Genomic DNA, 13,306 nt, shown 5'->3' with positions numbered 1-13,306 from the left:
GGTCACTGTGTGCAGAGCACTGTCCTAAGCGCTTGGAAAGTACAATTTGGCAACAGACGGAGACCATCCCTCCCCAATAATGGGCTCACAGTGTAGAAGTGTAGAGAAGCAGCATGGCTCAGTGGAAAGAGCCCAGGCTTTGGAGTCAGAGGTCATGGGTTCGAATCCTGGCTCTGCCACTTGTCAGCTGTGTAACTGTGGGTAAGTCACTTCACTTCTCGGTGCCTCGGTTACCTCATGTGTTTTTGTTGCTGGGCACGATGTGCGGGTGGAACTGCTGGTAGTGGAAGGTGCCGGGGTCGACAGTGGCGGTGAGGCGTCGGTACTTGTGGCCGGAGGTGTAGGCCTGGAGCTCGGCCAGGCGGCACGGAAACTCGTGCCCGCTCAGCCGGCTTCTAAGCCCAACTCTAACACTCGCTTGCTCTGTGACCTTGGGCAAGTCACTTAATTTCTCTGTGCCTCAGTTTCTTCATCTGTAAAATGGGGATTTTAAACCTCATTTCCCTCCTAATTAGACTGTGAGCACGTTGTGGGACTGAAACTGTGTCTGATTTGGACCAGATGATCTTATATCTAGTCCAGTGCTGAGTATAGTGTTTGACACATAGGAAGAGCTTCACAAATACAGCAATTATTACTAAAGATATGTTCGTAAGTGCTGAGTGGAGTGGGTTGATTTTGGCGTTAAGTTGGAGGGACAGTGGGCAGGCAAGCAGATCCACATTTTCTCTTTGGCTCAGTCCCTCTAGGGTAATCCATTGCTCCAGACACAGAGTGAGCAATTTGTTCTGTGATATGGCTACTTCAAAGGTGTGGGGGTGTGTGTGGGTATGTGTATGTGTGTGTTTGTGGTGTTTGTGTAGAAAAAGCACCTGCAGGTGATATTGGGCCCTGCTCATCCATGAGGTGGGAAGGGACCTTGAAGAAGCAGCCCACAGGAGTCACCTGAAGAGTCAACAGCTCCAGGAACTCCATCCGAGACCAAGAACCTAGGAGGGTGGAGACAAGGGAAAAGCAATAGCAGGACAAGGAGAGCAAGGGGGAGCAGAGCAAGGGGTTTTGGTGCCAGATTGGGGGCAAAGTGAGAGGGGTGGAGAAAAAAGAAAGAGGCACAAAAGCCAGTGCAGAGGACGGGGGAGTGAGGGAAGTGGAGAGCAAGGGGCTACAGAGCAGAGAGTGAGGGGAATGCAGAGTGAGGGGTGTGGTAGGGAGAGATTGAACAGGGAGGGGAGGAGAGCAGAGCAGAGCAGGAAGGGAGGGAGTGCTAGAGGGGGTTGTTAGAATGAGGGAAGGGGCACAAGAATGAGTAGGGAGAGGGCAAGGGGTATGGAGAGCCAGTGCGAGAGATTGGGGGGCAATGTAAGTGGGTATGAGAGAGAAGAAGCTGAGACATTTGATACCAGGACCAGGACCAGGTGGGTGTAAAGGAAGATGATTTTTGAAGGGGGGCTCAGAGGATGAAGGGCAAATGAGCAGAGAAGGCAGGGTGAGCAATTTTCTTACCTTTCTTCTCAGTGCCCTAGCTAGTGGGAGAAAGTGAAAAAACACATCAGTGAGGGTTCACACGCTGCGTTCTGCTCAGTCTTTGATGCATGCTGTGGCAGCATTGTCAGGACAGTATTGATTGCATTGGCAGTATCTTTGCTTCCTTTTGGCTGGGTAAATTAGATCTTGCTTGACCTTGGGCAGGAAATCACTGATCCATCTGATGCTGTGTTTTCCTCTTAGGCTGCATGTGAAACAATTTTGGAAAGACTGAAGCCGTTCAAAGAGAAAAACCCCACAGGCTCTTGGGAAGAATGGGTGAGTTCTTCTTTCACACCTGGTTGCCAACGGAAGGGGAGAATCATTTTTCTTTTTCATAATTGTTATATAGACTTTCAACAAAGAGGCAGGTAAGTGAAACCTTGCGGGGAGGGATCGAGTCTACCAACTCTGCTATATTGTACTTTCCCAAGCAGTGAGAACAGAGCTCTGCATGGAGTAATTTCTCAATAAATACCATAGATGGTATTTAATAATAATGATGGTATTTTTTAAGCACTTACTATATGACAGGCACTGTACTAAGCACTGTGGTTGATACAGGCAAATTGAGTTGAACACAGTCCCTGGGGGCTCACAGTCTTATTATGCACTTACTATGTTCCAGGCACTATACTGAGCCCTGGGAGCATAGCCTAGTGGATAGAGCTTGGACCTGGGGAATCAGAAGGACCTGGGTTCTAGTGCCTGCTCCGCTACATGTCTGCTGTGTGACCTTGGGCAAGTCACTTCACTTCTCTGGGCCTCAGTTGCCTCATCTGTAAAATGAGGATTAAGGCTGCCAGCCCTATGTGGGACATGGTCTTTGTTCAACCTGATTAGCTTGTGTCTACCCCAGCACTCAGTACGGTGCCTGGTACATAGGAGAGATACAAAGGGGAGAGGAACACAGAAGGAGAGAGTGCAAGAGCAAGTGAGAAGGAGAAGAAGAGGGGGAAAGAGAGCCTGTGGAAGTACAGACCCTGGGTTAGAGAGGAGGGACAGGGGAACCAGTCATGAACATTGCCCTCTTCCACACAGATCTGCCCCACAAGAATTCACTTAGACCAAGTCTCCTGTTGGACACCCCCTTGCTGATTTCTTCTCACAAATCCTTTTGACTCTTAACCGATTGATGATGAGAACATTTTAAACTAAGCAGTGATGATGTCCCAGGCACATGACTATAGGTCCCTGGCCCATAGTATTCCAGGGATGATGTGATGCTGACCTGATCCCAGGGAAAGATATGGCTGAATTTATGGGCCTCTTTTCTCAGCGGGTTAGCTGTCTTGCTCTAGAGGCAGGACCCAGTGCTCAAGTTGTTGATGTTGCTGGTTTCTATTCTGTGTCCCAGAATGCTCTAGTTTCTCCAGTTAGTTAATCAGTGGTGATTATTGAGCGCTTATTATACGCAGAGCACTGTACTAAGCACGTGGGAGAGTTCAATACTTCAGTGAACTCAATGTGGGCAGGGAACATCTGCACCATTTCTGTTTTGTTGTGCTCTCCCAAGCATTTAGTACAGTGCTCTGCATATAGCAAGCACTCAGTACCTTCAGTAGAGTAGGTATAGACCAGCGCTGTCTTCAAGGAGCTTACAGAAGCCCAGGTAAACATTGTCTCTCCCTCAGGTGAATGCTGCCTACAAGGCTCCTGTGAGCTTGTCAGCGACAGGATTTTACAAGTGAGTGTGGAAAGATGGGTCCCAGCACTATCATGCCCAGGACTTGGGGGAAAATTTATATTACCCATGTCTCTCCTAAGCATGTGCAGTTTGAGTTAGCCCTGAGGATCCCCTGGGAGCCCTAAAATTTGGAAATAGGCTCTTGGTGGGGGGTGATCGACTGGCTGATTGTCCATGATCTGGGCCCCTGTGATTTGGGGTGTAGGCATCTGATGTGACATCACAGAAATCCTGTGTCTCTTCTCTGAGAAGAAATGTGGCCTAGTGGAAAGAGCAGGGGCTTGGGAGTCAGAGGACCTGTGTTCTAGTCCCAGCTCTGCAAACTGTCTGCAATTTGACCTCGGGCAAGTCAATTAATGTTTTCTGTGCCTCAGTTCCCTCATCTGCAAAAATGGAGATTCAACACTTGTCCTTTCTCCTACTGACTGTGAGCCCCATGCGGGGCCTGATTATCTTGTCTCTACCCCCAGTGATTAATATAGTGATTGACACATAGTAAACTCTTAACAAGAACCACAATTATTATTTTTAAACGCCCTGACTCAGCACCCCAAGTTTTCCTGAGACTAGATGAAGGTTCAAAACAAAGAGCTTCAGGAACTCTGGGGTTGTAGGGCAAAGGCCTATCCTATGGGTCTCTGTGCCCGAATTGATCCTCTGTCCCGTGATGCCCTTCTCCACCAGTTACCCCACTGCAGGAGTCAGAAGCCACAGTCTCACCCAGAGTCCTACATGACCCAGCTCCATCAATCCACCACACCACCCCCTCAGCCCCCTGCCCTGCCACTGCCCCCATTGCTGCCTGCAGCCCCAGTGGTAGTCAATCGTGTCAATCACTTTTCGGCACCTCAACCCAAAGACATCATGGGGATTCCTCCACATCAAACAAAAACTCCTCACCACTGGCTTTAAAAACTCAATCACCTTCTCCCCTCCTACCTCACCTCACTACTCTCCTACTACAACCCAGCCTGCACACTTCACTCCTCTAATGCCAACCTTCTCACTGTAACTCAATCTCGCCTATCTCGCTGCTGACCTCTCGCCCACATCCTGCCTCTGGCCTGGATGCTCCTCCCTCCTCATATCCAACAAACAATTACTCTCCCCACATTCAAGGCCTTACTAAAGACACATGTCCTCCAAGAGGCCTTCCCTGACTAAACATTCCTCTTCTCCCACTATCTTCTCTATGGCCCTGACTTGCTCTCTTTATTCAACCCCCCACCCAGCCCCACAGCACTTATGTACATATTTTTTACTTATTTCTTTATATTAATGTTTGTTTCCCACTCTAGATGGTAAGATCACTGTGGGCAGGGAGTGTGTCTGTTTATTGTTGTATTGTACTCTCCCAAGTACTTAGTACAGTGCCCTGCACACAGTAAGCACTCAATAAATTCTACTGAATGAAAGACTCTGCTACCACTGTTGAGAGAGGGGGACAACCTGCTAAAGTGGCAGAATTCTCCTTCAAATGGTCCTGCTGAATGGGTAGGCTGGATCTGATTGACATTCAGGCATTGTCATTTTTGTGAATTGTGCCCTGAGTTCTCTTTCTTTTTTCATCCCCCCTCCATCTCCCATATGTGACTCCCAACCTGGGCTACAGCTTTGAGATCACCTCGGAGAATCCTTTCTTCTACTTCTCCTTTGGAGTGGCTTGCTCCGAAGTGGAGATCGACTGCCTGACAGGTGAACACAAGGTAAGCCTGTTGGGATGGTTCTTGACAGGAAAAGACCAGAAAGATGAGTTAGTAGGCAATCATAGGTCTGGTAGAGAGACTAGGATGCAGTATGTAGAGACGATACTTAACCTGAGGATCCATCAGTACCAAGCAAGAGCAGGCCTCAAATTGCTGGAGATTCCTGGATTGAAGCAGGCAAGAGAAAATACGCTGAAGCTGCCATTTTCCTGGAAAATTTCACTCAAGAGCATCTAGTGAGGTGGAGAGGAAAGTATGAAATGACACCTTTGTTCTTGAATGTTTAGAAACCAGGATGGCCAGGTTTTCCAACTGGTGAATGGAATTGGGATGGGAGAGAGATGAAGGGTGAGAGATGCTCCTTGAGGGCAGGAATCATGATTACTTCAATGTACTCATTCATTCATTCAATCGTATTTATTGAGCACTTACTGTGTTGTACTAATTGAGCACTGTACTAAGTGATTGGAAAGTACATTACAGCAATATAGAGAAACAGTCTAGATGGGTGGGGGAGACAGACATCAATACAAGTAGGCATCAATATAAATAAATAGAATTATAGCTGTAAATATATATATATAAGTGCTTTGGGGAGAGGGGAGGGGGAAAGAACAAAGGGAGAGAGTCAGGGTGATGCAGAAAGGGGGTGGGAGCTGAGGAAAAGTGGGGCTTAGTCTGGAAAGGCCTCTTAGAGGAGATGCACCTTCAGTAGGGCTTTGAAGTGGGGAAGAGTGATTGTCTGGCAGATTTGAGGAGGGAGGGAGCTCCAGGCCAGAGGTAGGAGTGGACCAGGGGTTGGCGGCAAGATAGGCGAGATTGAGGCACAGCGAGAAGGTTCATTCATTCATTCATTCATTCAATCATATTTATCAGCACTAACTGTGTGCAAAGCACTGTACTAAGTGCTTGGAAAGTACAGTTTACACCATAGGAGTGGAGTGTGTGGCTTGGGATGTAGAAGGAGAGAAAGGAGGTGAAGTAAGAAGGGGCAAGGTGATGGAGAGCTTTGAAGTCAATAGTGAGAAGTTTTTGTTTGATATGGAGGTTGATAGGCAACCACTGGAGATTTTTAAGGAGGGGGGTGACATGCCCTGAACGTTTCTGTAGGAAGATAACCTGGACAGCAGAGTGAAGTATGGACTGAAGTGGGGAGAGGCAGGAGGTCGGGAGGTCAGAAAGGAGGCTGATGCAGTCATCTAATGAAGATAGGATGAGTGATTCTACTAACGTGGTAGCAGTTTGTTCAAAGCACTGGAATAGCTACAAGCTAATTAGGTTAGACACAGTCCCTGTCCTACATGGGGCTTACTGTCTGAGTTGGAGGGAAAACATAATAATCTCTTTGATCATAAAACCTAGCTTTCCTTTTCAGAACATCCGTACGGACATCGTCATGGATGTCGGCACCAGTCTGAACCCGGCCATAGATATCGGGCAGGTACAGAATGAGGTTGAGGGTGGGCTGGGTGGGTCTGGCTCAACATTCCCGTCCCTTATCACCCCTGTATGGAGGTTGCACTGAACCTTGAATCAACTGGCCAGGGCTGGATTATATATAACTGGATTATATAGTGATTAATAAATACCATAGATTGATTGTGAGCCCTTAGGGATTTCACTTGACTTCTCTGTATCTGTTTCCTCATCTGTAAAATAAGGATGAACTGTCTGTTCTCCATCCCCTTTTGATTGTGAGCCTCATGTAAGGAGACAGAGACTGTCTGATCTGATCATACTGTACCTACCCCAGCATTTAACACAGAACTTCCCACTCAGGTTTAAACAGATATAATCATCATCATCATTATAATTATCATCATCATCACCCACTACCAGAGGCTTTGTGCCCCTGAAGAAGTGGGTGTCCAGTCTCACATGACTGGAGTCCAAAACATTCCTTTTCCTTCTGGAAAAGTTTCAGTCAGGCAAAGTGGTTGCGTGATACACATCAGGATTCAGGTTACCTCAACTTGAGAGATGTGTGTTGGCCAAGAATGCCTCATAAAATCACCCGTTCTTCTTTCCACAGAAAATCTCTCTCCATGACGTTGCCTGAGAGGTTGTTGAAATAAGTATAAAGACTCCCATTGAATAGGGAAGCCGGTTTACTCATAGTGTGGCTGGGAAAGAATAAATAGGTTCCCATATTTGTTTTAAAATGATGAAACTTAAAGGGGCCAGGGTCCATGGAAGCTAGCTGCCTCTGCCTCAAGCAGGCTTTTTCTTTTGGCATTCTTCTCGACTGTAAAATGTTGGTATTTGTTAAGCGCATACTATGTGCCGAGCACTGTTCTAAGCGCTGGGGTAGACACAGGGGAATCAGGTTGTCCCACGTGGGGCTCACAGTCTTAATCCCCATTTTACAGATGAGGGAACTGAGGCACCGAGAAGTTAAGTGACTTGCCCAAAGTCACACAGCTGGCAAGTGGCAGAGCTGGGGTTTGAACCCATGACCTCTGACTCCAAAGCCCATGCTCTTTCCAGTGAGCCACGCTGCTTCCCTTCCTTGTGAGCAGAGACCATGTTTACCAACTCGGTTATATTGTACACTCCCTCCCAAGCACTTACAATCTCTGCATACAGTAAGTACTCAATAAATATGATTGATTCTTGAGGTTTCCCCGTGTCTTCACTCCTACCAAGTGATGGAGGTAATAGACTCCTTCTGGAAACAGAACAACCTGAAGTGGACTTCATCCAGATTGAGAATGTCTGTGGTGTCATCAAACGCCTCCCTTCTCGCTGGATCCTTGTAGCTACTTCTGAAAGGGGCCCCAGGAGGTTGCAGCTGATGGTTTGTGTCTGAGCGGCTAGGTGTCCTGTGAACTCTCTGTGACTCCTGCAGGTGGAGGGGGCATTCGTCCAGGGCCTTGGGCTCTTTACCCTGGAGGAGCTGCACTACTCCCCCGAGGGCAGCCTGCTGACCCGAGGACCCAATGCCTACAAGATCCCTGGTTTTGGCGATATCCCCACCAAGTTCAACGTGTCCCTACTCCGGGACAACCCCAACAGGAAAGCCATCTTTGCGTCCAAGGTATAAATGTAGGTCTGCAATTCTGGAGCAGTGAACTACCGTCAGGGGCCAGAAAGGTTGATAGAGAAGCTCTTCCTCTGGGGGTATATCATCTGGCCGTTCCAGCCATGTTGTTGCTTTCCAGAGAACCCACAGAAAGTTCAAAAATCAGCCGGATGAGAACAGGCTTAGAGCAGGGGAATTTCACAGTGCTGATAGCTCAACTCACACCAAAACGGCGAGCATCTGCGGCAATTCATGCCGACTTTTTCTCCTCACAGTTCAGACTCTGCAGGGGTCGCTTACCCAGTTAGGCTGTACTGAGGAGGAAGAGCGGGGAAGGTTGGGATTTGCCTTTGGACTTTACCTCATTTCTGGTCCCTGTTGTCTGTCTGTCTAACCAGGCTGTTGGGGAGCCGCCCCTCTTACTCGCCGCCTCCGTCTTCTTCGCCATCAAGGACGCCATCTGTGCAGCCCGAGCCCAGCAATCAGAGAGGCAACTTGACCTAATTTTCCAACTGGACAGCCCGGCCACCCCGGAGAGGATCCGTAATGCCTGCGTAGACAAGTTCAGCGCTATGGTACGCCCCCTAAAGCCCCGGCCCTGGACCCGTAATGTCTATCTGTTTGAGTTTCCAGCTCGAGAAACCGAGCCAATGATCAACAGTTTAAAATACTGCTGGCATGTTTTTCGACCATTGATTTAGTGGCAGAGGCTGTCTCAATGTACTGCTGGGATAGCAGGGTGCCCATATGAGCTGTATGGGTAGCCGGGATATTTGGGGAGCAACCGTTTGACTCGGTTCTTCAAAGGGAGCCCCAAGTTCCACAAATCCAGAGAGAGTAGTTTCAGAATCAAGCTTCTAACCAGCTTGGGAATGGAATGGTGTTGAGGCTACCCCACAGGCTATTTGCTTTGAAGTGGCAACAGAATGAGGAATGGATAATAATCCATTGTTTTTGCTTTGACCTTTGTTCCTGAGGGGAGCTACTGTGTTCCTGAAGAGTGAGAGATTTTTTGCTCAAAGGAAATAGGAGTCAGCAACATTTCCTTATCCCCGATTGCTTGATTTAAAGCTGGTTAAAGAGCTGTTGGCTACCCTGAGCTGCTTCGTGGACATGGAACAGTGTCACTGCATTAGCAATCCACCTGTCCCAAACTCATTCTGTGTTTTTCCTTTCAGCTTCGCCTTGAGGAATCCTCCGATTATACACCGTGGTCTGTGAGAGTCTGAAAGGAAGGTCAAGGGCCAAATTTTCGTTCAGCTGATAACGCCTAATGCTTTGAGATCTAATCCATCAAATCCCTAAAGTCATACCTGGTTATTTGCTTTACTTTAACCCTAGCAGCCCAGCAGCACTAAACCAAACTCATTTAGCTCATGGAGAAACATCGTCCCTTGATTACATTACACTACCGGCTCTCATCTCTCTTATTCAACCCACATATTCAGTCTGTCACCAAATCCTGTCAATCAATCAATCAAGCAATGGTATTTGTTGAGCATTTACTGTGTGCATAGCACTGTATTAAGTCCATGGGAGATTACAACAGTCAGTGGACACGTTCCCTGCCCACAACAAGATTTTTTCACCTCCATGACTTTTCTAGTATCCTTCCTTCCCTAGTATCCCTTTTCTAATGACTACCATGCTCACTGCTCCAAGCACTGGTGGTTCTTTTAAAGACTTACTATATGCCAAGCACCGTACTTAACACTGAGGTAGATACATGTTAATCAGATTGGACACAGTCCCTGTCCCACATGGGACTCATGGATGCCCTGTTAGGCAATATGACAGCTTTCAGAGCAGGCATCCCCCTCAACAGCATCAGCAGCAGGAGCCTAATTGGAAACTGGGGAAGAACAGGAGCAGGAATTTCTAAGCCAATTGTAGGCATCTGTGCTGAAGATGTATAGATGTCCCCGGACTGTCTCTACCTATGCTGCCTTGGTCTCTTGGACTGCTCCTGCATCCATCTTGTCCAGAAGCATCAATTAGGAGGCAAGAGAACAGTGAAGCCAATCCTTGTTGAACAAGATTGGTGGAAAATCTGACCCCAGCAAAGAAGATTAGGTCCATGAGGGAGTACCCATTGTCAGCTCACTCACCATAAGCAGCCAAAATGTTCCAGTCCCAACAGTGACCTGCAGTTTGGTCAGTTGTGGTCACCTGGTTTATTATTCTTCTGGAAGACATTCAGTAGCAGTAGGTCATTCCTGTAGAATGCTGCACCTAAACTGTAGTGGGGATTCATGTTGGCTATTCATCAGAGTTTTTTGAGACTGAGAAGATCCTGTGTGTGCAGATGGTGTGACCTGGATTTACTTGGACTGTGGAGGGCTGAATTTGGTGAGTGGGTTTTAATTGTGAATAAAGGGCAGGATTGCTGAGCCCATACTAACTGAAGAATCATGTTCCTGTGTTTTAATATATGGAGTTTCTCTCTGATGTGCATTTTTTTGGTTTGGGGTGGTGAGGACAGAAAAAGAGGGCTGTTGGTTTGGGTTTCTGTTACAGCACAATCCCCAAATTCTAAAGGAAGCCTGGGCCCATCTGGGGGATTGGGTGGGGCCTGGGGAGGTTGGAAGAGGTTGAGGAGGTTGTGCTCTCCCTAAACCAGGCAGCACACTAGGTTGGGAGAGCAATCTTCCATTGACTAATGAAGGCACGAAGGGGAATATCTGACACTGCAGCTGGAAAACAGAATGGAATTTGGCAATCCTCAGCCAGCAAGGAGCTTAGCAGGGATTGGGTAACCAATCCATTGATCATTCAATAGAATGTTTTGAGCACCTTTTGTGTTCAGAGAACTGGATTAAGATCTTGGGCCTGTACAGTTGAATTAGAAGATATGTTCCCTGCCCTCAAAGAGCTTGTCATTTAGTGGGAGAGATAGGCACTCTAATGTCATTAGACTTTTCATGCGCATGAGGACACCTGACCAAAACCTCTGAACTATTCCAGTGGAACTAAGTTAAAGGTGTTTGGGGAAGAGGGCAAAGAGCAAAGCAGAGAAGCAGTTTAGCCTAGTGGAAAGAGTGTGGGCCTTGATTCTAGTCCCGGCACCAACACTTGTCTGCTGTTTGACCTTTGGCAATTCACGTAATAGGGATGATGATAATAGCTGTGGAATTTATTATAAGCTTACTCTGTCCCAAGCACTGTACTAAGCACTTGGGTGGACACAAAGTAATCAGGTCAGAGACAATCCCTAACCCACAGAGGCTCACAGTCCATGTAGGAAGGAGAACAGATATTGAATTCCCATTTTTAGATGAGGAAACAGCCCCAGAGAAATTGTTTGCCTGAGGTCACACAGCAGGAAAGTGGTAGAAGGGGGATTAGAATCCAGATCCTCTGACTCTCATGCCCATGGCTTTTCCACTAGGCCATGCTGCTTCCCAGTGCCTCAATTTTCTGTGCCTGTTTCCTCGTCTGTAAAATACATGTACTCCCTTCCATGTAAACTGTGAGCCCCACCTGGGACAGAACTGTGTTGGACCTGAATAACTTGTATCTACCTCAGTGCTTATGCTTAGTACATAGTGTTTACTACTTTTATCATCATTATTATAATTATTAACAACACCAATGAAGTAACCCAAAATGACAGGAAGTCACTGTGCCATTGGTTTCTGGGAAGGCCACTTTACTCCTGGACTGCAAGGACTTATGTTACCTTATGTAACTTCATCTTATGTTACCTGCAGTACATGGCAAGTCTGACTTAGCAGTGGGTGGTCTCCTGGATTTTCAATGAGGGTAACCTCCGATCCCTGAGAATGCTTAACTGTTCTTTAAATTCTTTCACTTCAATGTGTTCAACTCAGTACACCCATTCATTTAGTTTCAGTTTGCTTTACTTGATTATCTAGAGGGGAAACTCAAAATAACCTGGCCATTCTTTCAGAAAAGATGGAGAAGGGAGTCTTTGCCTCTCCCTTCAATCAATCAGTTAATCATATGTATTGAGCATTTACTGTGTGTAGAGCACTGTACTAGGCTCTTAGGAGAGTATACTATAACAATATAACAGACACATTCCCTGTCCACAACAAGCTTACAGTCCAGAGAGTTAAATCCTGTGAAAGCAATCTAAAGTTTCTGTGTGTCCAAGGAAAGCAATCAATTGTATTTATTGAGCACTTACACTGTGCAGAGAACTGTACTAAGCACTTGGGAGAATACAACAGAGTAGGGAGACACCTTCCCTACCCACGAGGAACTTTCAGTCTAGAAGAAAGCAAAGACATGGAAGCCTGGCAAACAGTACAGCTCTCATCCAGCAAATGAAAGCAGGAGTCTTGCAACTTGAACCATGCTTAGAAACAGCCCTAGAATTAATTAGGCCTGAGAACGTCACACTAGGTTCAAAGGGTGAACCTGCTCTTCCTCCTCCCTGCCCCAGCCCTGGACTTTTCCTCTGCAGTCACCCCACTGTGCTGACACCAGTCTGGCCAGAGAAAAGGTCTTCATCCATCACCACAGACAAACTCAAGTATGGTAACAGACTCAGGCTTGTAGCCGCCTACGTGCCTGTGCGTGACCCACATTACACTTTCCTCTCCATTGCTGAATCTAATAAGTTCCCGTCAAGGAGCAGCAGTCCACTCCTTGGTGGCTATTCATTCAATAGTATTTATTGAGCGCTTACTATGCGCAGAGCACTGTAGTAAGCGCTTGGGATGAACAAGTCGTGGCTTTGTAGCTTGAGCTATGTTTAATATCTTCATTAGCTACTCTCCAGGTGGTAAATGGTTCTAATCCCAGCTCTACCATTTGTCTGCTGTGGACAAGTCACTTCTCATTTTTTTTTATGGTATCTCTTAAAGACTTACTGTCTGTCAAACGCTGTTCTAAGTGCTGGGGTAAGTTCAAATCACATTGGACATATAGTCTCTGTCCCACCTGAGGCTTGCAGTCTAAGTAGGAGAGTGAAATAGGTATTGAATTCTCATTTTAGAGACAGAGAAACTGAGCCCCAGAGAAGTTAAGTGGCATACAAGTTTACATAATAATAATAATAATAATGGTATTTGTTAAGCACTTAATCTGTGCAAAGCACTGTTCTAAGCTCTGGCGGGGGGATACAAGGTGATCAGGTTGTCCCAAGTGGGGCTCACAGTCTTAATCCCCATTTTACAGATGAGGAAACTGAGGCACAGAGAAGTTAAGTGACTTGCCCAAAGTGACACAGCTGACAAGTGGTGGAGCCGGGATTAGAACCCTTGATCTCTGACTCCCAAGCCCATGCTCTTTCCACTGAGCCATGCTGCTTCTCTATAACAGGCAAGCAGCAGATTCAGGATTAGAACCCAGGTCCTCTGACTCCCAGACCCATGTTCTTTCCATGAGGCTACGCTGTCC

At 46.9% G+C, this 13,306-nt stretch overlaps 1 protein-coding gene across 1 annotated transcript in view; it reads left to right on the top strand.

Moving 5' to 3' along the window:
- Positions 1 to 9,430, top strand: part of LOC100078370 (xanthine dehydrogenase/oxidase-like) — a 44,731-nt gene extending 35,301 nt beyond the window's left edge. The window contains exons 30-36 of the mRNA XM_029051827.1: positions 1,729 to 1,803; positions 3,159 to 3,211; positions 4,824 to 4,917; positions 6,293 to 6,358; positions 7,766 to 7,954; positions 8,338 to 8,514; positions 9,118 to 9,430. Of these exons, the coding sequence (XP_028907660.1) occupies positions 1,729 to 1,803; positions 3,159 to 3,211; positions 4,824 to 4,917; positions 6,293 to 6,358; positions 7,766 to 7,954; positions 8,338 to 8,514; positions 9,118 to 9,168 (705 nt within the window). The 3' untranslated portion in view covers positions 9,169 to 9,430. The remainder of the gene's footprint in view (positions 1 to 1,728; positions 1,804 to 3,158; positions 3,212 to 4,823; positions 4,918 to 6,292; positions 6,359 to 7,765; positions 7,955 to 8,337; positions 8,515 to 9,117) is intronic.
- The last annotated feature ends 3,876 nt before the right edge of the window (positions 9,431 to 13,306 follow it).

The sequence above is a fragment of the Ornithorhynchus anatinus genome, chromosome X1 (assembly GCF_004115215.2).
Source record: "Ornithorhynchus anatinus isolate Pmale09 chromosome X1, mOrnAna1.pri.v4, whole genome shotgun sequence".
NCBI lineage: Eukaryota > Metazoa > Chordata > Mammalia > Monotremata > Ornithorhynchidae > Ornithorhynchus > Ornithorhynchus anatinus.
The sequence above is the reverse complement of the archived record's forward strand: the minus strand, read 5'-3'. Positions and strand labels throughout refer to the sequence as shown.